The sequence below is a fragment of the Lagenorhynchus albirostris genome, chromosome 9, assembly GCF_949774975.1.
Source record: "Lagenorhynchus albirostris chromosome 9, mLagAlb1.1, whole genome shotgun sequence".
Taxonomy (NCBI): domain Eukaryota; kingdom Metazoa; phylum Chordata; class Mammalia; order Artiodactyla; family Delphinidae; genus Lagenorhynchus; species Lagenorhynchus albirostris.
Window position 1 is genome coordinate 51,663,247 of NC_083103.1, and position 27,536 is coordinate 51,690,782.

The 27,536-nt window shown below is 37.6% G+C and overlaps 1 protein-coding gene across 1 annotated transcript in view; it reads right to left on the reverse strand.

The window, feature by feature from the left end:
• Nucleotides 1-27,536, reverse strand: part of C2CD3 (C2 domain containing 3 centriole elongation regulator) — a 128,636-nt gene that overhangs the window by 70,542 nt on the left and 30,558 nt on the right. Inside the window, exons 8-13 of the mRNA XM_060159983.1 lie at nt 14,151-14,298; nt 10,706-10,860; nt 9,694-9,900; nt 9,036-9,148; nt 5,812-5,930; nt 3,790-3,912 (exon numbers count right to left, since the gene is read on the reverse strand). Of these exons, the coding sequence (XP_060015966.1) occupies nt 3,790-3,912; nt 5,812-5,930; nt 9,036-9,148; nt 9,694-9,900; nt 10,706-10,860; nt 14,151-14,298 (865 nt within the window). The remainder of the gene's footprint in view (nt 1-3,789; nt 3,913-5,811; nt 5,931-9,035; nt 9,149-9,693; nt 9,901-10,705; nt 10,861-14,150; nt 14,299-27,536) is intronic.

Below are 27,536 nucleotides of genomic sequence, written 5' to 3' on the forward strand. Positions count from 1 at the left end.
ACAAATCCAGGACAAGCTGAGTTTCAAAATGAATACTACTACTAGTGGATTATAACCTTTTGAATAACATAAGAATCCATGAGTCCATACCAATATAAATAAGCAAGGGAGAAGGGACAACTCTTCTAATGTAGTAGAATGCCAATTAATAAATGCACAGGGAATGATGGAGTTAATGGTGAAGTTAGAAATCATATTCTTTCAAATATCATAGTAATAAGTGATTCAGATAAACCCCAAATGGAGGACATTCTACAAAGTAACTGGCCATACTTTTCAAAAATATCAAAGTACTAAAAGACAAAGAAGGGCGGCAGAACTGTTCTAGGCTAAAGGAGATTAGAGAGAGATGACATTTAAATGCAATGGGTGTTTGCTTCTTGAGTCTAAGATACAAACCCGTGTAGTATTTCTGACACACTTTCACTTATTAATGACTGTTAATGGCCTATAATCAAACCCTACCATTAGCTATGCAAATAATAAGACCATTATGTAAACTGAGGTTAATTAATTGTTTAAAGGTTCATCCCTTCTTCAGAATTAGCTACCCTGTGATCTTTCTTTTTTTTTTTTTTTTTTGCGGTACACGGGCCTCTCACTGTTGTGACCTCTCCCGTAGTGGAGCACAGGATCCAGACGCACAGGCTCAGTGGCCATGGCTCACGGGCTCAGCCGCTCCGTGGCAGGTGTGATCTTCCTGGACCGGGGCACAAACCCATGTCCCCTGTATCGGCAGGCGGACTCTCAACCACTGCGCCACCAGGGAAGCCCTACCCTATGATCTTTAGCTCTATCACATATCATATGCATAAAGGTAATAAAATAAATTTAATCCATTAAAATAAATAAATAAACGCAATGCATGATCCTGGACTGGAAAAAAAATGCTACAAAGGGAAGTATTGGCATAGTTGGTGAAATCTGAGTATGGACTACAGACAGAATATACTATTGCTGTTAAATTGATCTTTATAACTGTACAGCATTATGTACAATGTTGCCTTTGTTCTTAGAAAATACACACAAGAAATTAGGGAGAAAGAGGCTTAATGTCTGTAACATATTCTCAAATAGTTCAGAAAGAAATTGTGTGTGTATGTGTATAGAGAGAGAGTGGGGAGGGGGACAAAAAGAGAGAGAGAAAGAGACAGAAGAGGTAGATAATTATAAAGCAAATACGACAAATAATTGCTGAGTCCAGGTAAAGGGTATATGAGTTCTTTGTACTATTTTTGCAATTTTTCTTTAAGTTTGAAGTTATTTTTAAAAGTTTAAAATGTTAAAAAGTAAAAAAGGATGTGGGATAAATGATGAAGAATGAAAGTGGTCACTATTACGAGGCTGAATTACTAGAGATAAAGGGGACTTGCAGCTCCTTTTATTTAAAACCCACAGCAAAGTTCTTTTGCTCTATTGAATATAGACAGCAATCTATTTAGAACAGTGCTTCTCTCAACAAAGCCAGGACAGAAACAATTTCTACTCCACCAACTCTATTTATTACCCCTTTCTGATTATAAACCTTGCAGTCTAGAATGAACTAGGAAAGCAAAAAATAAAACTTTGGTAGTGGAAGAATAATGTGATGTTAATTTTTTGCAATGGTAGTCAAACAAGTCTTTAAAATTAAATGGTATCTATTACTAAGAAGGCCAGGAAGAGGGCAGAGAGGGCTTCCAAGAAGAGGAAGCAGCATGAAAATCAAGAACAAAAGCATGGATGCATAACCCAGCACAATACTTTAGCAATTCTTTACATAGTTTGACATGGCTATTGGTAGGGAAGCTGGAACAGAGTAAGCTGCAGTGGTCAGGTGGGGTCATATGGTATGCCCTGTATTTTATCCTCTGGGTGATGAGGAGTCATGGAAATGTTTTATGTATGGCTGTGATGATTTCAAAAGCTCGCCAGTACAACAGGACAAAGCTATAGTGAAGCCACACATTCAAATTCTTCCACCTAACGGGAATGTAAATTGGTGCAGTCACTGTGAAAAACAGTATGGAGGTTTCCCAAAAAACTAAAAATAGAACTACCATATGAATGAGCAATTCCACTCCTGGGTATATATATGAAAGAAACAAAAACACTAATTCAAAAAGATATATGCACCCCAATGATACCAGCATTATTTACAACTGCCAAGATACGGAAGAAACCTAAGTGTCCATCAACAGATGAATGAATAAAGATGACATTGTACATATACAATGCAATACTATTCAGTCATAAAAAAGAATAAAAGTTTTGCCATTTGCAACAACATGGATGGACTTACAGGTATTATGCTAAGTGAAACAAGTCAGACAGAGAAAGACAAATGCTGTATCACTTATACATGGACTCTAAAAATAAAACAAACTAGTGAATGTACCAAAAAAGAAACAGACTCACAGATATACAGAACTACTTAGTGGTTACCAGTGGGGAGAGGGAATTGGGAAGGAGCAATACAGAAGTAGCAGATTAAGAGATATAAACTATTATGTATAAAATATGCAACAAAGATACACTGTACAACACAGGGAATATAGCCAATATTTTATAACTATAAATGGAGATAATGTTTAAAAATTGTGAATCACTGTATTGTACACCTGTAACTTATATAATATTGTACATCAACTATACTTCAATTAAAAGAAAATGATTAGGGCAAGCTCTAAAAAACAAAAAATTCTTCCACCTAAGAAAATGATGCTTCTGAATAAAGGACAGAACCCTCTCTCCGATGAATTACACATAGCATTCATCCCACCACACACAAACTCAGCCACTTCTCTCCTTGTTCACTGCCACTACTCTAGTACAAACTATCAATCATTTCTTTTCTGGATGAACGCAACATTTTCCCTCCTGCACCCTACAATATTCTCTACCCAGTAATCTTTTAAAATGTAAACCAGATGTCACTTCGATGCTTCAATGTCCTTTCTTGGCTCTTAGGATAAAAGCTAAACCCTTTACTCTGACCTACAAAGCTCTGAGCGACATGGCTCCTGCTTGCCTGTCCAATCTCCCTTTTGGCTCACTATCCTGTGGCAACATTCTGCCCCTTGATGAAGTGAAGCCCATTCTCACTTTAGGGCCTTTGCATGTGCCATTCTTTTCTCTGGAACGATCTTTCCTGTGCTTTTTACTTGGTGGCCTCTTCCTCTCATTCTTCAAATCTCACCTTAAATGTCACCTCCTTAGAGACACCTTCCCATCTCCTACTTCCTCCCAGGTACTTACTGTCACATTGTATCATTTAGTTCCTTTGCAGCAGTTTTTTTTAAAATTATACACGTGAAATAAATTTATTTATTTAATTTTATTTTTGGCTGCACTGGGTCTTCATCGCTGTGTGTGGGCTCTCTCCAGTTGCGGCAAATGGGGGCTACTCCTTGTTACGGTGCTCAGGCCTCTCATTACGGTGGCTTCTCTTGTTGCGGAGCACGGGCTCTATGTGCATGGGCCTCAGTAGCCATGGCACGCAGGCTCAGCAGTTGTGGTTCACGGGCTCTAGAGCGCAGGCTCAGCAGCTGTGGCACACGGGCCTAGTTGCTCCACAGCTTGTGGGATCCTCTGGGACCAGGGCTTGAACCCTTGTCCCCTGCATTGACAGGCGGATTCCCAACCACAGAGCCACCAGGGAAGCCCCCTTCCTAGCACTTTTGTTGTCCTGTTTTAATATAAGCTGCAAGAGCAAAGATGCTGATTTTCTTGTTCACTGCTATAATCTCACGGCCAGCCAGTAACACATGCTCCATAAATACCTGACTACCTGAATGTGTATCTACATACCTTGAGGGGGCCAAGTGGAGTCTGACCATTTTCCTGTTGCACTGCAAGCTGGTCACTGAAAGAAAGCAGCTCAGATTGAATGACAGCTCTCAAAGGTAGTGATGCAGACCCAATGACTTCAGGCTGAGAAAAGAAGGAAAGGAAAAGTTTAAGTTAAAGTAAAGAGAAGCCACAGGGGACTTTAATTGAAGTGACAACATATGATGACTTATAAAGGAATCCATGCTTTATGAAGTCAGTAGCTTAATTATTTGACTGAGGGAACTCTAAGTGGGAGCCCATATTCTGTCATTTTGGTCTCCCTTCTGGGTTTTACCAATTCTTCCTGGAAGATTAGAGAGGGTTTCATGAGTCACAAAGAGGTCAGAAGATTATCTTTTTCTATTTTTAAGAGTTAGTTCTTACAAAAAATGTTCAAATTCACGCTTAAAAATAAAAAGTGCAATTAAGATGATGCAAATGTTTGCCATTAAAGCTGGGAAAATTATAAAACATGCCCGATGCTAACAAGGTTATGGAGAAACAGGGGCTGTCATATGCCTGAAGTTGGGAATATAAACTGGCAACATACTTCTGGACAGGAAATTTAGCAACAAATATAAAAAGCTTTTAATATTCATACTCTTTGGCCCAGTAATTTCACTTCTGGAAATTTATACCGAAGATATAGTAAATAATACATAAGAAGCTTATATACAATGTATATTTTAAAAGTTAACAATGAGATTTTTATGTTCAAAATCAGGAATTATTAATTATAGCACATTTCTAGAATGGAATAATATATAGCTATTAAAATGATGTTTACTAAAATTTGAAATAATATGAACAATATTCGTTATGTTTATTAGAAATAGGGTATTAAATTATATATAGTAAACCTTCACATATTTATAAAATTACATGGAAAAGATTTACATTTTTGAAAAAAATGAATAAAAATCCTCAAGACAATGTTAAATTTTTAAAAAGCAGGATAAAAATTGCATATAAAATTATCCTAATACTGTCAAAGATTTACATATATAATGTATTCATTTGAAAAAGATACACATAAATATTAACAATATTTATTGGTGATGAGATTATAGGTGATTTTTGTGTTTTAAAAATATTTTTCTATTAAAAACATGTATAATTCTTTTATAATTAGAAAGAAGCCTTAACTACGTGATTCAATGCAAATATACTGAAATGCTTATAGAGGTTGTCTTGAGGTTGTGAAATTATGTTTTTCCTTCTATTTTTTGTTTTTTCCTTATGTTTTTTCCTTCTATTTTGCTATATTTTCCAAAATGAACTTGTATTATTTAGATCTCCTGAAAATATAAACAAAAAGAAAACAAGATGCATTCCTCACACTATCCATACCAAAGAGGAAGTCAAAGATTATAAAAGCTACTCTTTTAATTAAAGGAAGTAAAAACTGCTCATGACATAGTTTGATTTCTGTTGTACCAGTTGCAAGTGGATTTTATAAACTTGGAATTGGCTGATAAAACTGCTACCCACATTATATTACTTTGGATATGGGATGGATAACTTATGTATTCTGTCTGAAAAAAGAAAGCAGAGCCTCAAATTAAGGCTATTATCCTGTATCAATTCAAACAACCCTCCATAGCAGGGAGCACAGTAAAGAGGTTAAGAACTTAGGATCTAACGACTCGGAATAGAGTCCTGGCTTTGTCTTTTATTAGCTTGGGTGATCTTAGACAAGTTACTTCACTAAATCTTGGTTTTTTTCATCTGTAGATTGAAGATAATAAGGTATCTAATTCACAAACTGTTTTAATCATTAAATTTGATAGTGTTGTTCACATAGAGCCTTTAGCATAATATCTAGCCTATAACAAATATCAATTAGAAATTTAAAATTATAATAATAAACAACAATCATAAGTATTAATATCGTTTGAGCCTGGAGAATTTCCTAGTTTAGGTAGGAATATAATTTTAAGTATGCTCCAAATCCCTAGTGTGAATAAATGGTAAGGCAAAGGTCAAAATCACTTGAAGTACCTTTAACTGTGGGGTTTTCTTTGTGTAAATTTGGAAAGTAAGATTGGAATTCCACCAGTGTTCTATCATTGGGCCACCAAACTGTACCGGAAACACAAATCTCTGCTGGAATTTCACCACTGTAAGGAGAACCAGACACATAAGCACATGTCACACCACCCAACTAAAGCCATCTCATCAATCCATGCCTTGACACCACCCACCTCCCTTTCAAATCTAAGATCTCTTTCAGGAATCCAGTCAGTGTAATTTCACAAAAGTGTTAGGGTTATTAGGACTGAAGGAACAGAGACAGAGAGAAAATCCTGGATACAGCACAGAGAAGATAAGCAGGGCTATGTTGCTCTGCTTTGCTATGAGAAATGAATGTCAAGCATAGGAGCACAGGATGCGTAAAGAGACATACCATACACTTCACTGGGTGTAAGGTATGACCAGTGTTTTAAAAGACAAGTTGATAGGTAATGTAATGAAAGAAGGGGGCTGGCTGGATGTGGGACAATGAGGGATAAATGAAGAGAAGAACCGAATCAAAAACTGTAATAATGAAAATGAGTTTATTTTCTGGCTGAAGACTAGGGGACTTCTCCTGTCACACTTATACAAGGTTCTAAGTACTGATCTTAGTTTGCACTATTAGGCAGAACAGAGTCTGTCTTTTCATAGATGGAAAGGAAGGGGTTTCTGCTGTAATAGCAAGTGTAAATGGGATAAAGTGATGGTAGTATCTGAGTCTGTGCTCACTGCTATGTGGATTTAACAGGTTTAAAACAAAAAGGAATTTGGGGCTAGAATCATTTGATATGAATAAGTTCTGTTACTTACTAATGAACCATTTCAGCCACAATTTATCACCTGTAAAATAATCTTCCAGTCCATTCACTTCTAGACCCTTAAAATGGATCTGAAGAACCCACGCAAAAAGGCCCAGTTACAGAGAATCCACTATCTCTGATATTCATTCAAACTGCCCATTTGACCTACTGATCTCTATCCTTGCCATCTTACTTCTTGACTCTTTTTATTTCTTTAGGTACTCATGGACAGGATCTAGGTCTTGCTATCTGGATCCATCCACAGGAACTGTTAACAAAAGGTCTGGGCCCAGCAAGCGCACACCCACTAGACCAGTTTACCTGCTTATCCCACCACGGAAAGAGAAGTAAGACAACACCTACACCTCAGTGGTGTGCTGAGAGGATCAACTGAGGTAACAGATAAAAAAGCACTTTAAAACACTATAAAATCTTTTATGTACAAACAGAACTGTATTTCAACCTGGTGTTACTCAGATTTCTCCTTATTACTTAAGTATGTTTTGGTACTATATTATTGTATTTGTCATATAATTCTCTGTTCTTAAGCTCATTTTTTAAAAAATAAGTTAAGGCAATAATGGAAGAAGAAATTCATGTAAATAAATTGCTAACAATATGCCAAAGCAGACTTTTTTAAAGTGCTGGAAGGGACCCTGAAAATAACTTGTCCATTCCATATTGTATTGTTAAGAAAGGCCCAGAGATGAAAAGTCATTGTGTCTAGGGTCACACGATTAAGTGTGTGGTATAACCAGAACTAGAACTCTTCCAATTCCTGGCTTGATGCTTATTCCACATGTCCCATACTATCTTTCCCAGAAGGACAAAGGGAGAACTCAATCGCTGTGGCCAATAATAATAATAATAATAATGCATGAGAAGCAATATAGATGAAAAGCACAATGATTTGGAATCAAAAATGTTCTAGTTCAAATTCTAGTTCTACCATAAACCAGTTGTGTTATCTTAGACAAGTTACTTAACTGATATATGCCTCAGCTTCCTCTTTCTTCATCTGTGTGTGTGTGTGTGTATGTGTTTTAAAAGATTACATGATTAATATATATAAAACACTGAGTAGAGTTCTTGACACATAATTTAGTGCCCAATAAATGTGAGCTAGTATTAGTTACATACAACTTTAGAGTTTAATGCTTTTACATTCATTATCCCATTTGACTGTCCATTAAGCCCCTGTGTAATACAGGCAGTTCTTGCTTTGTAGATACTATGTTAACTGAAACTTGTGCATATCAGAACCGTGCTTGTCCTTGCTGTACCTCCATTTTACAGATGGGGAATCTGAGGCTCAGAGAAGTTTTAAGGAACTCATAAATGTCCTGTAGGTAGAAGGAGGTAAATGGGGAAGACCTGAGAAAAGAATCCAACATTTTTCTTTGTATTGGGGTTTGATAAAAACAGTTTAATTGCATTAAAGCTCCTCAAACACACTGACTGACTTCAGCCAGCAGAATCAAGTATACATTCTCGAATGCTTTTAACAAACCTCCAGAGCACCTTCTGTTGCTATCGATAATTTAAGCATACAGAAAATAAAAATATGAAAAATTTTAAATGCCCTAATTCTTCCTTATGGTGATGGGGAAAGTGAAACAATGTACTCTAGTAAAAGAGTATATTAAATTATTTAGGTGCTCTTTTTAAGGGTAAATAAGTATTTATTTTAAATGCTTGTGCTGGATATACTCACATCAAATGAGAAATGATACATGTGCAAGATTATTCACTGAAGCACTGTCTTTAATAGTGAAATATTGAAAACTTAAATATTAAAAGTTGAAAATATTACAGTAAGTCCAAAAAGCCAGTCACAAATATCACATATTATATGATTCCATTTATATGAAATGTCCAGGATGGGAAAATTGAGAGAGACAAAAAGTAGATTAGTAGCTGCTTAGTGAAAGGGGGCAAAGAGAGAAATGAGGAAAGAATGCTAATAAGTATGGGATTTCTTTTAGGGGGGATGAAAATGTTCTAAAATTAGATTGTGGTGATGGTTACACAACCTATGAATACATTAAAAATCACTGAGTTGTATACTTCAAATGGGTGAATTGTATGGTATGTGAGTTATACCTTGATAAAGCTATTTTTAAAAAGGGAAGAAAAGAAAAACGTCAATAGTTGAAAGAACATGATCTAAGCATCAGGAGTTCTGAGTTACAGTTTCAGCTATGTCACTGCCTTTCTGCCTTGCATCAGAATACTCATAGCACCTCTGGACCAGTTTCCTCACTTGTAAAGTAAAGGAATTAGATTCACTTCAAAATTCTTTCTGCCTCTAAGATTCTATGATAATACAGGAGTATATGAATAATTAGGGATTCAAAAATTCTTCCAAAGCCAAAATATCTAAGGAGCAGAAATCAAGTTCTCTCTTACTTCCATCTGTAATTTTACTGGATGCGAGTCGAACCACCTCAGTGATCAAAGCTGTCTTTGTCAATCCATTTTTGGAAAAGCCCATAGGAAAGTGATATTCCACAAAGAAGGTGCTAAAAAGTCGAAACAAGAAAAGTAATTAAAAAACAAACCAAATAATAAACGTATTTTCTCTCTGATAAATCCTACATATCTTTCAAGGCCCTATTTTTAGAACCTCAGGTCCTCAGAGGACCGACCTGCTCTTTTCAAAGCCTTTACCAGTCTTGCGTTCCCACAGCACTTTTCATATAAAACATCTCTTTTGGCCCCTAAAGCCCTATCATATTGGGTTGGCCTAAGAGTTTGTTCGGGCTTTTCTGTAACATCTTACAAAAACCCGAACGAACTTTCTGGCCAACCCAAGAGACAGCCATTTAAATGTTTCTCTCTCCTGTTGACTGTAAGGCATGGAAGAATGGAGCCTGGGTCTTAATTTTCTTTATTCTCATACTTTTAATGCTTGGGACCTAGTGGGGGATTCAGTACATTTTTGTTGATTGAATGAAGCATATGAAAGCACTTTACAAATCATAAAGTACTATGTAATTATTTATTATTACTACCAGACACACTTTCCAGAAATGTCAAATTTAGTTTTCCCATGTTAGAGACATACCGCTTTTTTGTTGTCAGCTTAGGTAGTCTCCCAGGAAAGCTTTTTTTGCCAGGGGTCTCCTGGAGACTATCTGGAGGAACTCCCATTGTTTCGATGATGATTCTGACTGAATGTGTTCTACCCAGAAGGGCCAGTCTATCCACACTTAGTGTCATCACTTGGGCATCTTCTGGAGTTTCTGATAGCATCTGTTGTTCAATCAAGTTTCTGAAAGGAGTTCATATAGACAGTGAGGCAGATGGTCAGAAGCCAAATATGAAACGATCTAGTTGGTACAGGCAAGAGGAGGAAGGAGGAAAGGCAGCAGGCATCTTAATTCACAAGTTATCAAAGATTGGGAAATGGCTTTAATCATCATAATTCTGGTCCTAATCTACATGAAAGAAATCTCAAAAAATGTAAAAACAGGGACTTCCCTGGTGGTCCAGTGGTTAAGACTCCACGCTCCCAATGCAGGGGGACCGCATTTGATCCCTGGTCAGGGAACTAGATGCTGCATGCCGCAACTAAAGATCCCACAACAAAGATCCCACATGCGGCAACAAAGATCCCGTGTGCCACAACTAAGACCCATGCAGCCAAAAAAAAAAAAAAGTAAAAACATTCTTGTAATCCAAAGGCTTATTATCTCCACACAAGTACAGAAACTGATATAACAGAATTAGGTTTTCAACAAGGGATACAGACTTTACTTCAGTTATTCACTACTTTAATATAACTACTATCATCACTTTTGTGTATTCCTTTTCATTTGCTTTCTTTATGCATATTTTCTACATTAAGTGTAACAGAGCACACATACAACTTAGAATTCTGCTTTCTCCCTTAATTATTTTATCACATCCATCTTTTCATGTTATTGCATGTTTAAGGACTACAATACTTAATGAGTTACTGTAACTCAACCAGTCTAACAGTATTGGCAAACACAGGTGATTTCACTTGAAGAGATCTTGTGAAAATAATCTTCCTTTGCTTTTGACTCTAAACAAGCATTCATAAAGAGGCTCACCTATTTTTCTTGCCCACCGCCTTCTTCTTCAACTTATGATCATTTGACTCTAGAACCTTAGAAGATCTGGCAAGAGCTTTTGACTGGCTCATTTTTTTAGAAGGGACAACATCATCATCTCCACTGAAGACATCACTGACACTGGTATCAGATTTCTATGGGGGGAAGAAACAAAAAGAGAGGCACTAAAAGATAACTGCTTTGGGGATAGTGGTAATGAAAACATTTCTCTAAAAGTAGTAATCAAAAGAGATAACTGACACTAGGAAGATAATCCTGTTTCTCCTGGCTATATAAAAATAATATGAAGTTCACAAAAATAACCTACAAGTTCAGTTCAAAGAAAATAAATGAAAATAGATTCTTCTTTTGAATCCTCAAAAGTAATAACAACCACTATTTACTGACTGCCTTCTATGTATCTGGTACTATGTTAAATGCTGCATGTGTATTTCTAATCCTTAGTACATTCCTGTAAGGTGTCCCCATCTCAATTTTTTTTTTTCGGTACACGGGCCTCTCACTGTTGTGACCTCTCCCGTTACGGAGCACAGGCTCCGGACACGCAGGCTCAGCGGCCATGGCTCACGGGCCTAGCTGCTCCGCGGCATGTGAGATCTTCCCAGACCGGGGCACGAACCCGTGTCCCCTGCATCGGCAGGCGGACTCTCAACCACTGTGCCACCAGGGAAGCCCTAAAGATCCTACTTTTTTTCAGCACTCTATACTCCTAATGATTCATTCTGCTTTTAATCTTGCTAAGATGAACTGTTTATTATATGTCACAAATTTTCGTAATGGCAGAACCAGTGGGTAAACCCCCGGTAATTTTATCGTGAGAAAAGGCAGCTGAAATTGACTAATCAGCTCTAACACAAATGCAAAATAAGAAGACAGCGTTACAGTTATTTGGCTCCAATTAAAAAAAAAATCTTTTTGTTATAAATGCAGGAGACCAATCCAAAGTAGTTTTAAGCTTATCACCTCCAACTCCCTTTTCTCAGCATCTCAGGGTATATAACGTATTGACCTGTCATAAGGGTAACAAATTAATAGTTAAATAGGCATGATCAGAATGTCCTTCTAGGAGGCAATGTAACTTTTCCAAGGTGAAATTACAAAGCTTTTTGCACTTAAGTTTTTCTTTGTTAAGTGGCAGCTTCTAAAAATGGTTTTGACAAGGTGATCAAAAGCTAGATGGGTTCACAGCCTGAAGAAAATTAGAGTAAATATAACCAGGTTGTTCAAAAGCTCATAATTTCAGGAAACAAAACCACAAGGTAATGCTGAATTTCTAAGCTGTGGATGTTATTCAATATTAAGAACATTAAACACTGACCCCAGGGAAGGACATGAGCATTCTAACTCCTTGGTCTTCCCAGTGCCTCAAGGCCAGTTGGTTCACTCCTTCTTCCAGTAAACAAACATTTTCTAAAATTATTTTGTTCAGATAGCATGGGGGATTACTTAGTACCATTCACACATTCATTCGTTTATTCACTAAGAATTCACTGAGTACTCAAAATTCTATCAGGCCTTTGTTTTACAGGTAATAAAAAGATAATGAAGACATGTTTTTGTTCATGAGGAACTGTATCATACAACATAAGGGCTGTAAGAGAGGTATGTGCAGGATATTGTGGACATTCAGGCAACAAACTCTGCTTAGAGGAGTCTGGGATGGTTTCTTCATAGAGGTGATGAGTTGATTTTTAAAGAATGAAGAGAAGTTTACCAGATGTATAAGGGCATTTCAACATCCTTCAACAAGTAGAAGGACCAGTATGAGCAAGAGATATGGGGATGGAAAAAGCTAGACTGTGAGACAATCAGTATGACTGGAGTCTCCAGTGGTTACAGGGCAAAAGTGGGAGATGAGGTTAGGGAGGTCAAGTCAAGATCAGATTCTAATGCTATGCTCAAGACTTAGGAGATGGTGTGGTCTAGTGGGAACAACATGGGCTTTTTGCCAGACAGACTAGGGTAAGAATTCTAGTTCTGCCTAACTACTAGTAATTAATGTCTCTAAGCTTTTATTTCATGATATGTAAAAGGATAACACTATCTCATGGGGCTAGTAAAAGAATTAAATGAAATAATGAACTTAAAACATTTGGCACAGTACTTAATAAATAACAGGTAACGTAAATTCCCTGGCACACAGAAAATGTGTACTAAATGTAAGTTCCCTTTCTCTTTTCTCCTACAGGTAACACAGTATCAGTGATGACTTTTAAGGTAGAAAGTCATTAAATCCTAACAATTCACAGTGTCTTTTAAGTCCATCTCCTCCTTTCCAATCCCACTGCTGCCACTCTCATTCTGGCATGCTCTCTCTCTCTCTCTCTCTCTCTCTCTCTCTCTCTCTCTCTTTCTCACACCTCCAATAACCCAATGGCTTCCTATCTGCTCCCATTATTCTCCCCACAGTTGACCTCCTACATCACTGCCAGTTTAACATTCCTAGAGCACTATTTCAGTCATGTCATTTCCTCCTCACTCGACATTCAAACGCTGTTACAGACTGCTTATAATGCGCTAGCCTGCCTCGTCAATGTCTCTTCCACACGAATTCTTACCCAGTCAAATTAGATGCCTTGTAGTACACAAACTGCTTCTCTAAACAGGTCATTCTTTCTATTCCTATTTCATATCGTTTATCTCTCTGAACACTACTTTTCAAGTCTCAGTTAAAATCCCTTATCCCTCATGATGCTCCTTCCTAACAATCTCATGTAAAAGTCCTCCCTGCTTCTTCTGCACCCTGGTCACCCTCATTGCTTTTCCACTGAGCTGGTATAAACTACACTGTATTTCAGGTATCTTTGCTGACCTGGAGAAAAAGAAAATAGGGAATATGACAGCAATCTTCACAAATATGATTATTTGTGGAACAGTGAATGAACTCATTTTGTATACATTCTAGAAGATGCTAAACCAATGAATAGAACATACGGCTTGACATAAGAAAGAACTTTGAGAATGCTAAAACTGCCTGAAAAGAGAATGTTCTGTCTTAAGGGTCAGTAGAGGTATTTGTCCACCATGAGTAGAGGTGTTTCTGGAACATCTGTATCTGAAAAGATACCAGTCAAGGGTGGTTCTGAGGGTATACCTACATTAGCTCTTCCTTGAAAGAGCTCTTAGGAAGCCACATAATATATTAAGATTATAGGCTTTGGACTCAGGTAAACTTGAATTTGAATCCTGGCTCTAACACTTACTTGCTATGATGTGTCCTTGGACAAAATAATTAATCTTAGTAGGCTTATCTCCTCATCTGTAAAACGAGGATAATACTCTCCTCTTCAGATTGTGATTATAATTAAATAAGGTATGTAAAATGGATAGCTTTCTGTCTGGCAAGTGGTAACATGCCTACACTCACTAATATTATTAATACTCTTGTTCTCCAATTCCTAAAGTTTCAGATTCAGTGACTTACGGGTGCTGTGTAAAACAAGTTCTCCAGGAGACTCTGGTCATACTGAGGGTCACTGGGCTCACTGCTGCAATACACATCACTCCCAGGAGATGGGGAATCTGGAGGAGAGCCTAGCCCGTCCCAGTAACGACCTTGGGATAATTCGGCACTGCAGAGATAAGAAAAACAAAGCAGGACTTTAAGAGAAGTTTCAGCTGAGCTATTCTTTTTCTTATTAAACGCTTTGAAGTTCTAAATGTGGAAGAAAATATGTTAAACAGAAGACTTACATTAAACAGAAGATTATCTGATAAATAGTTTCATAGTATATTCCCCCTCCTCTGGGGTGTCAACAGCTAGCATTCAAAAAATACACTACTGACAGTGATTGTGATCGCATTCATTTATTTAACAAACATTTTAGTGGGTAACTATTATGTGCCAGGCATGGTGTTAGGTCCTGAATGCTACAGAGATGGCTAACCTAACTTGTTCTACTCTTGTGCTGCTTATGGTCTAGTAGGGAGGAAAAAAGGCAAAGAATTAACTATAATTCAATGAGTTAAATGTTATATACTGTTTTTGTGAAGAATGGCTAATTCATAAATATGCCTTCTTCTATTAAGCAAAAATATGTGTATTTAGGTTAATTATGGCAAGATTAGTTCTATGTGGGATAGAGAAATAAGTAAAACAGATACTCTAGTTATAAAGAGTTTGTAAACTAATAAGAAACATAAGCATACAAATACGTGTATATTTCATTCATTTTTGTTTCTCCTATAGTAACTAGCACTTAATGAACATCTGTAAATGAACTTACTGATTCTTAATGAACATGTTATTAATAATAAAAACAATATTTATTAAGTACTTAATATATGCCAAACACTGTGCTAAGCATTTCAATTATTCTTTCAACTTTGCTTCCCTTTCAAGCTAGCTACTATACTTTTTTTCCCTTCTGTAGTTTCCCCAAAACACGTGATCACTACCTTCAAATTAGATCATGTTCCTATAATTCTTGGAACAAAGAAATGCTCAACAAATAGATGCTCAATAAATGTTCCTTTCTTCACCTTTCCTTAATTTATAGCAGAGTTTCTCAACCTTAGCACTACTGACATGTTGGGTCAGATAATTCATTGTCACTGGGAGCTACTCTGTGCATTTTTGATCCCTGGACCCTACTCATCAGAAGCCAGTAGCACTCCTCCAGGTGTGACAATCCAAAGTATCTCCAGACATTACCAAATGTCTCATGGGGTGGGGGTAGGGGAGAACTGCCCTCCAGTTGAGAACCACTGATCTATAGTAATCTCTCTCTGAAAGGTCAAGAACAACTTCCTAACTGCCAAAATCCAACTAACAACTTCCCAATCCACACAGCTTCTCTGCAGCTTGTGAGCACTGCTCCTTTTTGAAGCTCGACTTCTTGGTATTCTACACAATTCTCATTTGCCACTTATGGTTCCCCTTCCCAACCCCCTCCCCAGCACCCCCCCACACCAGTTGCTTTTCTCCCCTCTTTGCACACCCTTAAATTTATGAATTCTGTTCAGTATATAGTCCTCTACCCTTTTTTCCCCCCCAAAATTAACATTTCTTTGAATTTATTCTTCTGTCTTTGACACAGAAAAAGGCATGCCATTTCCCTCCATGCAATATTTAGGACATACTTATAACCAGAAACTGGGAGAGGTCAGAAATATTTTGCACAGGCCAGAGGCCTGGGGTTCCTGTTGGGAGGGCAGGAGATATAAAAGTAAAAGAAAAAGGGTCTGGGAAGGGTTGGAATTTGTCTGTATTCTTTGGCTACAAGACAAGTCCATTCTCAGAACTTCCTTCTTTTTCTTTTTAATCATGTTTTAATCAAAGAACACATGTACCTATTTTATATTTTTATTTAAAAATAAATTTATTTATTTTGGCTACGCCGGGTCTTAGTCTGCAGCATGCGGACTTCTTTGTTGTGGCATGCATAAGGGATCTAGTTCCCCGACCAGGGATTGAACCCGGGCCCCCTGCACTGGGAGCCCCAGGTCTTACCCACTGGACCACCAGGAAGTCCCTACACATACCTATTTTAAAAGTCAAATAGGACTACCAAGACATAATGAAAATCAGTAGCTGCCTGCCTCCTTAGAATCACTTTCAGCTCCTTAAGATGTTTCTTCTGGTATTTACCTTCATATTTCTAAGTAACACATGTGTACTGCTATTTTCTGATTTTTCACTTTTCACTTTTCTAAATGATTTATGGACTTTCTAGCATGAAAAATGAAGGATCCACTCTCTTATACCATTATTCTTGGAAACAGATTTCCCTTTCCCCCATCTTCTCAATTTATATTACAATTTTTTGTTGTTAATCTTCAGGGTTAACATCATATCAGAGCCAAGTATAATTTACTATACTTTCTTTACGACTTCTAGTTTTCCTTGTTTTAATAACTGTCTTAACTTTCATTTACTTAGTTTTCTACGTGCCTATTACTATTTCATTATTGAACTCTCCAAGAGAATGGACAGATTTCTTCTCATTCTGCTCAAACACAGGAGCAATGTGCTTCCACCTACCCTTTCCCCTCCTTAGAAATATCCCTACTGAAGCCCTGTCCTGCTTCCATAGAAGTGTTCGCTCTCAAAGTATGACACAGGCCATAAAGCTCCTCTTCTCTTTCTTCTCTGTTACATCCCCTACTTCTTGGACTCCATGCCTTGCTCTTTATTCCTATATTCTCTTTGTTGTAGAGAATACCCTATGGTTCCCTGAGAACTAGTGCAAGAGAGGCAATCTTTCGAGTCCCTGCATGTATGAAGATATTTTTACTCTACCCTCACACATGATTCATTGGAAACGGAATTTGAGGTCAACAATTAAGAATTTTCAGAATCCTGGGACTTTCCTTGTGGTCCAGTGGGTAAGACTCCATGCTCCCAGTACAGGGGGCCCGGGTTCAATCCCTGGTTGGGGAACTAGATCCCACATGCATGCCGCAACTAAGAGTTCGCATGCCACAACTAAGAAGTCCACATGCTGCAACTAAACATTCTGCAATGAAGATCCCGCACGCCACAACAAAGATCCCACATGCCGCAACTAAGACCTGGCGCAGCCTAAACAAACAAAAAAGAATAAATAAATAAATATTAAAAAAAAAAAAAGAATTTTCAGAATCCTGAAAGCAATTCTCCACTGTCTTCCATGGAGCTGGAAGAAAACTCTTTTTTATTTCTGGCTTTATTGAGGTATAATTGACAAATAAAATTGTAACATATTAAAAGTGTACAATTGATGACTTGATATACATTGTGAAAGAATTCCGCTCATTGAGTTAATTAATGCACCTATCACCTCACGTATTTCCTTTTCCCTTCTTTCTTCCTTCCTTCTTCCTTCCCTTTTTATTTTCTTGTGAGAACATTTAAGTTCTACTCTCTCAGTAAATTTCAGTTATGCAATACAGTGTTATCAACTATAGTCACAGTATAACTAGATCCTCAGACCTTATTATTCTTATAACTGAAAATTTGTACCATTTTACCAACCCCTCCCTATTTTCTCCAACCCCCAGAAACCACTTTTTGATAATGTTTCAATAAATTTGACTTTATTTTTGATTCCACATATAAGTGATACCATGTAGTATTTCTCTGTCTGGCTTATTTTGCTTAGCATAATGCTCTCCTGGTTCATCCATGTTGTCACAAATGACAAGATTTCCTTCTTTGTTAAGGCTGAATAATATTCATTCCATATTTTCTTGATCCATTCATCCACTGATAGACACTTAGGTTGTTTCCATACCTTGGCTATTATGTATAATGCTGCAATGAACATGGGAGTACAAATATCTCATCAACATAATGATTTCAAGCAAACTAAACGTCCATCAACAGAGGAATGGATAAAGATGTGGTACATATATACAATGGAATATTACTCAGCCATAAAAAGGAATGAATAATGACATCTGCAGTGACATGGGTGGACCTAGAGATTGTCATACAGAGTGAAGTAAGTCAGAAAGAGAAAGCCAAACATCGTATAATATTGCTTATATGTGGAATCTAGAAAAACGGTTCAGATGAACTTATTGGCAAATCAGAAAGAGAGTTACAGAATAGAAAATAAACTTCTGGTTACCAAGGGGGGATGGAGGGGTGGGATGAATTGGGAGACTGGATTGACATACATACACTGCTATATATAAAATAGATAATTAATGAGAACCTACTGTATAGCACAGGGAGCTCTACTCAATGCTCTGTGGTGACCTAATGAGAAGGAAATCTATACAACAGTGAATATATGTATATATATAACTAATTCACTTTGCTGTACAGCAGAAACTAACACAACATTGTAAAGCAACTATACTCCAATAAAAAAAATAAATAAACAACAAGGACCTACTGTATAGCACAGGGAACTCTACTCAATACTCTGTAATAACGTATATGGGAAAAGAATTAAAAAAGAATAGATATATGTATATGTATAACAAAACCACTTTGCTGTACACCTGAAACACAACATTGTAAATCAACTATACTCCAATATAAAATAAATGTTTTTTTAAATTTCAAAAAAAAAACAGACAATGATTTCATTTCCTTTGTATATACAACCAGAATTGGGATTGCTGGGTCATATGGAAGTTCTATTCTTAATTTCTGGAGGAACCTCCATACTGTTCTCCATAGTGACTATACCAGCTTACATTCCCAATGACAGTGTACAGGGTTTTCTTTTTCTTCAAATTCTCACCAGCATTTGTTATCTCTTTTCTTTTTGTAACAGACATTTTAATAGGTGTGACGTGATATCTCATTATGGTTTTGATGTGCAGTTCCCTGATGATTAATGATGTTGAGCACATTTTCTTGTACCTCTTGGCCATTTGTATGTCTTCTTTGGAAAAAAGGTCTATTTAGGTCTTTTGCCCAATTTTTAATTGGGCTATTTGTTTGTTGTTTTTTTTACTATAGAGTTGTATAAATTCCTTGTATATTTTGGATATCAACCCCATATCAGATACGTGGTTTGCAAATATTTTCTGCCTTTGCATTTTGTTGATGGTTTTCTTTGCTGTGTTTTAGTTTCATGTGGTCCCATTTACTTATTTTTGCTTTTGTTCCCTTTGATTTTGGTGTCAAGTCCAAAAAATTATTGACAAGACCAATGTCAAGGAGCTTACCCCGCTATGTTTTCTTTCAGGAGTTTTATGGTTTCAGGTCCATGCTCAAGTCTTTAATCCATTTTGAGTTGATTTCTGTGTACAGTGTAAAACAGTGTCCAGTTTCATTCTTTTTTTTTGGATTTATTTTTAAATTTTATTTTTAAATTTTTTTATTCAAACAGAAAGTCACAAAAATTATAATCATCCTCATCAGTTCACTCAGTCCCATGTAATTAATTTTTCTTTCATCTTGATCTTTGGTTAGCACTTTTATGAATTCATCAGTTTTCCATTAGAGTTCTGAAAATGCTTACACATTCAGTTCAGCAGTATAGTCGGTTACCAGAAACCTGTGCTTGTCACAGTCTTTTCCATGAATTCCTTGAATATGAAACCCTTTTATAGGAACATTTTTGCAAAAGCATGAGACTACACCCAGAACTGTCTGTAAATGACAAAAGACTTAAAAATGACCACAGTTAAAGATTTCACGAAAGTTCATAATAATGCAATTGACAAGGAAATTTAGTTATTTCTGAGATATACATTTTAAAATAATAACTAGAATGATGACTTATAACATTATATGAGAATATATAAGATTTTTAGGAATTTCATGTAATGTCTGAAACATTTATATTAACATATTTCCATACAAATAACCCAAAGAAAGTTTAGTATTAGTCGGTTTTTTGTTTTTTTTAATTTTTTAATTTAATTTTACTTATTTTTTTAAACAGCAGATTCTTATTAGTCATCCATTTATACACATCAGTGTATACATGTCAATCCCAATCGCCCAATTCATCACACCAGCATCCCCATCCCCCGCAGCTTTCTCCCCTTGGTGTCCATATGTTTGTTCTCTACATCTGTGTCTCAATTTCTGGCCTGCAAACCGGTTCATCTGTACCATTTTTTTTTTGGTTCCATATACATGCGTTAATATACGATATTTGTTTTTCTCTTTCTGACTTACTTCACTCTGTATAACAGTCTCTAGATCCATCCATGTCTCAACAAATGACCGAATATCGTTCCTTTTTATGGCTGAGTAATATTCCATTGTATATATGTACCACTTCTTCTTTATCCATTCATCTGTCAATGTGCATTTAGGTGGATTCCATGACCTGGCTATGGTAAATAGTGCTGCAATGAACATTGGGGTTGCATGTGTCTTTTTGAATTATGGTTTTCTCTGGGTATATGCCCAGTAGTGGGATTGCTGGATCATATGGTAATTCTATTTTTAGTTTTTTAAGGAACTCCATACTGTTCTCCATAGAGGCTATATCAATTTACATTCCCACCAACAGTGCAAGAGGGTTCCCTTTTCTCCACACCCTCTCCAGCATTTGTTGTTTGTAGATTTTCTGATGGTGCCCATTCTAACTGGTGTGAGGTGATACCTCACTGTAGTTTTGATTTGCATTTCTCTAATAATTAGTGATGTTGAGCATCTTATCATGTGCTTCTTGGCCATCTGTATGTCTTCTTTGGAGAAATGTCTATTTAGGTCTTCTGCCCATTTTTGGATTGGGTTGTTTGTTTCTTTAATATTGAGCTGCATGAGCTGTTTATATATTTTGGAGATTAATCCTTTGTAAACTGATTCATTTGCAAATATTTCCTCCCATTCTGTGGGTTGTCTTTTCATCTTGTTTATGGTTTCCTTTGCTGTGCAAAAGCTTTGAAGTTTCATTAGGTCCCATTTGTTTATTTTTGATTTTATTTCCATTACTCTAGGCGGTGGATCAAAAAAGATCTTGCTGTGATTTATGTCAAAGAGTGTTCTTCCTATGTTTTCCTCTAAGAGTTTTATAGTGTCTGGTCTTACATTTAGGTCTCAAATCCATTTTGAGTTTATTTTTGTGTATGGTGTTAGGGAGTGTTGTAATTTCATTCTTTTACACATAGCTGTCCAGTTTTCCCAGCATCACTTATTGAAGAGACTGTCTTTTCTCCATTGTATATCCTTGCCTCTTTTGTCATAGATTAGTTGACCATAGGTGTGGGGGTTTACCTCTGGGCTTTCTATCTTGTTCCATTGTTCTATGTCTCTGTTTTTGTGCCAGTACCATATTGTCTTGATTACCATATTGTAGCTTTGTAGTATAGTCTGAAGTCAGGGAGTCTGATTCCTCCAGCTCCGCTTTTTTCCCTCAAGACTGCTTTGGCTATTTGGGGTCTTTTGTGTCTCCATACAAATTTTAAGATTTTTTCTTCTAGTTCTGTAAAAAATGCTATTGGTAATCTGATAGGGATTGCATTGAATCTGTAGATTGCTTTGGGTAGTATAATCATTTTCAAAATTTGGATTCTTCCAATCCAAGAACATGGTATATCTCTCCATCTGTTTGTATCATCTTTAATTTCTTTCATCAGTGTCTTATAGTTTTCTGCATACAGGTCTTTTGTCTCCATTGGTAGGTTTATTCCTAGGTATTTTATTCTTTTTGTTGCAGTGGTAAATGGGAGTGTTTCCTTAATTTGTCTTTCAGATTTTTCATCATTAGTGTATAGTAATGCAAGAGATTTCTGTGCATTAATTTTGTATCCTGCAACTTTACCAAATTCATTGATTAGCTCTAGTAGTTTTCTGATGGCATTTTTAGGATTCTCTATATACAGTATCATGTCATCTGCAAACAGTGGCAGTTTTACTTCTTCTTTTCCAATTTGTATTCCTTTTATTTTTTTTTCTTCTCTGATTGCCGTGGCTAGGACTTCCAAAACTATGTTGAATAATAGTGGTGAGAGTGGACATCGTTGTCTTGTTCCTGATCTTACAGGAAATGCTTTAAGTTTTTCACCATTGAGAATGATGTTTGCTGTGGGTTTGTCGTATATGGCCTTTATTATGTTGAGGTAGGTTCCCTCTATGCCCACTTTCTGGAGAGTTTTTTTTTTTATCATAAATGGGTGTTGAATTTTGTCAAAAGCTTTTTCTGCATCCTTTGAGATGATCATATATATATATATATATTCTTTTGCGGTACACGGGCCTCTCGTTGTGGCCTCTCCTGTTGCGAATCTAGCACAGGCTCCGGACGCGCAGGCTCAGCGGCCATGGCTCACGGGCCCGGCCGCTCCGCGGGATGTGGGAACTTCCCGGACCCGGGCACGAACCCGCGTCCCCTGCATCAGCCGGCAAACTCTCAACCACTGCGCCACCAGGGAAGCCCTGATCATATGGTTTTTATTCTTCAATTTGTTAGTATGGTGTATCACATTGATTGATTTGCATATATTGAAGATTCCTTGCATCCCTGGGATAAATCCCACTTGATCATGGTGTATGATACTTTTAATGTGTTGTTGGATTCTGTTTGCTAGTATTCTGTTGAGGATTTTTGCATCTATATTCATCAGTGATATTGGTCTGTAAGTTTCTTTTTTTTTGTAGTATCTTTGTCTGGTTTTGGTATCAGGGTGATGGTGGCCTCATAGAATGGGTCTGAGAGTGTTCCTCCCTCTGCAATTTTTTGGAAGAGTTTGAGAAGGATGGGTGTTAGCTCTTCTCTAAATGTTTGATAGAATTCACCTGTGAAGCTATATGGTCCTGGACTTTTGTTTGTTGGAAGATATTTAATCACAGTTTCAATTTCATTACTTGTGATTGGTCTGTTCATATTTTCTGTTTCCTCCTGGTTCAGTCTAGAAGGTTATTCCTTTCTAAGAATTTGTCCATTTCTTCCAGGTTGTCCATTTTATTGGCATAGAGTTGGTTGTAGTAGTCTCTTAGGATGCTTTGTATTTCTACGGTTGTCTGTTGTAACTTCTCCTTTTTCATTTCTAATTTTATTGATTTGACTCCTCTCCCTTTTTCTTGATTCTGGCTAATGGTTTATCAATTTTGTTTATCTTCTCAAAGAACCAGCTTTTAGTTTTATTGATCTTTGCTATTTTTTTCTTTGTTTCTATTTCATTTATTTCTGCTCTGATATTTATGAATTCTTCCCTTCTGCTAACTTTGGGTTTTGTTTGTTCTTCTGTCCCTAGTTCCTTTAGGTATAAGGTTAGGTTGTTTAGTTGAGATTTTTCTTGTTTCTTGAGGTAGGGTTGTATAGCTATAAAATTCCCTCTTAGAACTGCTTTTGCTGCATCCCATAGGTTTTGGATTGTTGTGCTTTCATTGTCATTTGTCTCTAGGTATTTTTTGATTTCCTCTTTGATTTCTTCAATGATTTCTTGGTTATTTAGTAACGTATTGTTTAGCCTCCGTGTGTTCATGTTTTTTATGTTTTGTTCCCTGTAATTGATTTCTAATCTCATAGCGTTGTGGTCAGAAAAGATGCTTGATATGATTTCAATTTTCTTAAATTTACTGAGGCTTGATTTGTGACCCAAGATGTGATCTATCCTGGAGAATGTTCTGTGCTCCCTTGAGAAGAAAGTGTAATCTGCCCCTGTTGGATGGAACGTCCTACAAATATCAATTAAATCTCTCTGGTCTATTGGGTCATTTAAAGCTTGTGTTTCCTTACTAATTTTCTGTTTGGATGATCTGTCCATTGGTGTAAGTGGGGTGTTAAAGTCTCCCACTATTACTGTGTTACTGTTGATTTCCTCTTTTATAGCTGTTAGCAGTTGCCTTATGTATTGAGGTGCTCCTATGTTGGGTGTACATGTATTTATAATTGTTACGTCTTCTTCTTGGATTGATCTCTTGATCATTATGTAGTGTCCTCCCGTGTCTCTTGTAACACTCTTTAAAGTCTATTTTATCTGTTATGAGTATTGCTACTCCAGCTTTCCTTTGATTTCCATTTGCATGGAATATCTTTTTCCATCCCCTCACTTTCAGTCTGTATGTGTCCCTAGGTCTGAAGTGGGTCTCTTGTAGACAGCATATATTTATGGGTCTTGTTTTTGTATCCATTCAGCGAGCCTGTGTCTTTTGGTTGGAGCATTTAATCCATTTACGTTTAAGGTAATTATCGATACTATGTTCCTATGACCATTTTCTTAATTGTTTTGGGTTTGTTTTTGTAGGTCTTTTTCTTCTCTTGTGTTTCCCACTTAGAGAAGTTCCTTTAGCATTTGTTGTAGAGTTGGTTTGGTGGTGCTGAATTCTCTTAGCCTTTGCTTGTCTGTAAAGCTTTTGATTTCTCCATCGAATCTGAATGAGATCCTTGCTGGGTAGAGTAATCTTAGTTGTAGGTTCTTCCCTTTCATCACTTTAAATATGTCATGCCACTCCCTTCTGGCTTGTAGAGTTTCTGCTGAGAATTCAGCTGTTAACCTTATGGGAGTTCCCTTGTATGTTACTTGTTGTTTTTCCCTGGCTGCTTTCAATAATTTTTCTTTAATTTTTTCCAACTTGATTACTATGTGTCTCGGAGTGTTTCTCCATGGGTTTATCCTGTATGGGACTCTCTGTGCTTCCTGGACTTGGGTGGCTATTTCACTTCCCATGTTAGGGAAGTTTTCGACTATAATCTCTTCAAATATTTTTTCGAGTCCTTTCTCTCTCTCTTCTTCTGGGACCCCTATAATGCGAATGCTGTTGCGTTTAATGTCCCAGAGGTCTCTTAGGCTGTCTTCATTTCTTTTCATTCTTTTTCTTTATTCTGTTCTGCAGCAGTGAATTCCACCATTCGTCTTCCAGGTCACTTATGCGTTTTTCTGCCTCAGTTATTCTGCTATTGATTCCTTCTAGTGTAGTTTTCATTTCAGTTATTGTATTGTTCATCTCTGTTTGTTTGTTCTTTAATTCTTCTAGGTCTTTGTTAAACGTTTCTTAAATCTTCTTGATCTTTGCCTCCATTCTTTTTCCCAGGTCCTGGATCATCTTCACTATCATTATTCTGAATTTTTTTTCTGGAAGGTTGCCTATCTCCACTTCGTTTAGCTGTTTTTCTGGGGTTTTATTTTGTTCCTTCATCTGGTACATAGCCCTCTGCCTTTTCATATTGTCTATCTTTCTGTGAATGTGTTTTTTGTTCCATAGGCTGCAGGACTGTAGTTCTTCTTGCTTCTGCTGTCTGCCCTCTGGTGGATGAGGCTATCTAAGAGGCTTGTGTAAGTTTCCTGATGGGAGGGACTGGTGGTGGGTAGAGCTGACTGTTGCTCTGGTGGGCAGAGCTCAGGAAAATTTTGATCCGCTTGACTGCTGATAGGTGGGGCTGGGTTCCCTCCCTGTTGGTGTTTGGCCTGAGGCAACCCAACACTGGAGCCTACCTGGGCTCTTTGGTGGGGCTAATGACAGACTCTGGGAGGGCTCACGCCAAGGAGTACTTCCCAGAACTTCTGCTGCCAGTGTCCTTGTCCCCACGGTGAGCCACAGCCACCCCCCACCTCTGCAGGAGACCCCCCAACACTGGCAGGTAGGTCTGGTTCAGTCTTCCCTGCGGTTACTGCTCCTTCCCCTTGGTCCCGATGTGCACGCTACTTTGTGTGTGCCCTCCAAGAGTGGAGTCTCTGTTTCCCCCAGTCCTTTCAAAGTCCGGCAATTAAATCCCACTAGGCTTCAAAGTCTGATTCTCTAGGAATTCCTCCTCCCTTTGCTGGACCCCCAGATTGGGAAGCCTGATGTGGGGCTCTGAACCTTCACTCCAGTGGGTGGACTTCTGTGTTATAAGTGTTCTCCAGTCTGTGAGTCATCCACTCAGCAGTTATGGGATGTGATTTTACTATGATTTCGCCCCTCCTACTGTCTCATTGTGGCTTCTCCTTTGTCTTTGGATGTGGGGTATCTTTTTTGGTGAGTTCCAGTGTCTTTCTGTCGATGATTGTCCATCAGCTAGTTATGATTCTGGTGTTCTCACAAGAGGGAGTTGAGAGCATGTCTTTCTACTCCGCCATCTTGGTTCCTCCAGACTTACTACCCATGCAGTTTCATTCTTTTATATGTGGTTGTCCATTGTTCCCAACCATATTTATTGAAGAGAACATCCTTTCTCTATTAAGTATTCTTGGCCTCTTTGTTAAAAACTAATTGACCATATATGCATGGGTTTATTTCTGGGCTCTCTATTCTGTTCCATTGATCTACGTGTCTGTTTTTATGCCAACGCTATACTATTCTGATTACTATAGCTTTGGATTATACTTTGAAATCAGGAAGTGTGATTCCTCCAGCTTTGTTCTTTAAGATTGCTTTGGCTATTTGTGGTCCTATACAAATTTTAGGATCATTTTTTTCTATTTCTGTGAAAAATGCCACTGGAATTTTATAGACATTGCACTGAATAGACATTGCTTTGGGTAGTATGGACTTTTTTTTTTTTTTTTTTTGCGGTATGCGGGCCTCTCACTGTTGTGGCTTCTCCCGCTGCAGAGCACAGGCTCCGGACGTGCAGGCCCAGCGGCCATGGCTCACGGGCCCAGCTGCTCCGCGGCACGTGGGATCCTCCTGGACCAGGGCATGAACCCGTGTCCCCTGCATTGGCAGGTGGACTCTCAACCACTGTGCCACCAGGGATGCCCAGTATGGACATTTTAACAATATTAACTCAATCCATGAACATGGAATATCTTTTCATTTATTTGTGTTCTCTTCAATTTTCTTTCATCAATGTCTTATAGTTTTCAGTAAACAGGTCTTTAATGTCCTTGATTTAACTTATACCTAGGTATCTGATTCTTTTTGATGCTATTGTAAATGATCTGTCTTCTTACTTTCTCTTTCTGATAGTTCATTGTTGGCGTAGAAAAACGCAACTGATTTTCATATACTGATTTTGTATCCTGCAACTTTACTGAATTCATTTATTCTAACTAGTTTTTCGATAGAGACTTTAGTGTTTAATGTCATCTACAAACAGTGGCAGTTTCACTTCTTCTTTTCCAATCTGAATGCTTTTTATTTCTTTTTCTTGCCTAATTGCTCTGGCTGGGACTTCCAGTACTGTGTTGATTAAAAGTGGTGACAGGGCTTCCCTGGTGGCGCAGTGGTTGACAGTCCGCCTGCCGATGCAGGGGACGCGGGTTCGTGCCCCGGTCCAGGAAGATCCCACATGCCGCAGAGCAGCTAGGCCCATGGGCCATGGCCGCTGAGCCTGCGCGTCCGGAGCCTGTGCTCCGCAACAGGAGAGGCCACAACAGTGAGAGGCCCACGTACCGCAAAAAAAAAAAAAAAAAAAAAAAAAAAGTGGTGACAGTGAGCATCTTTCTTTTATTCCTGATCTTAAAGGAAAAGCTTTCAGTGTTTCATCATTGAGTATGATGTTAGTTGTGGGCTTGTCACATATGGCCTTTGTTATGTTGAGGTACA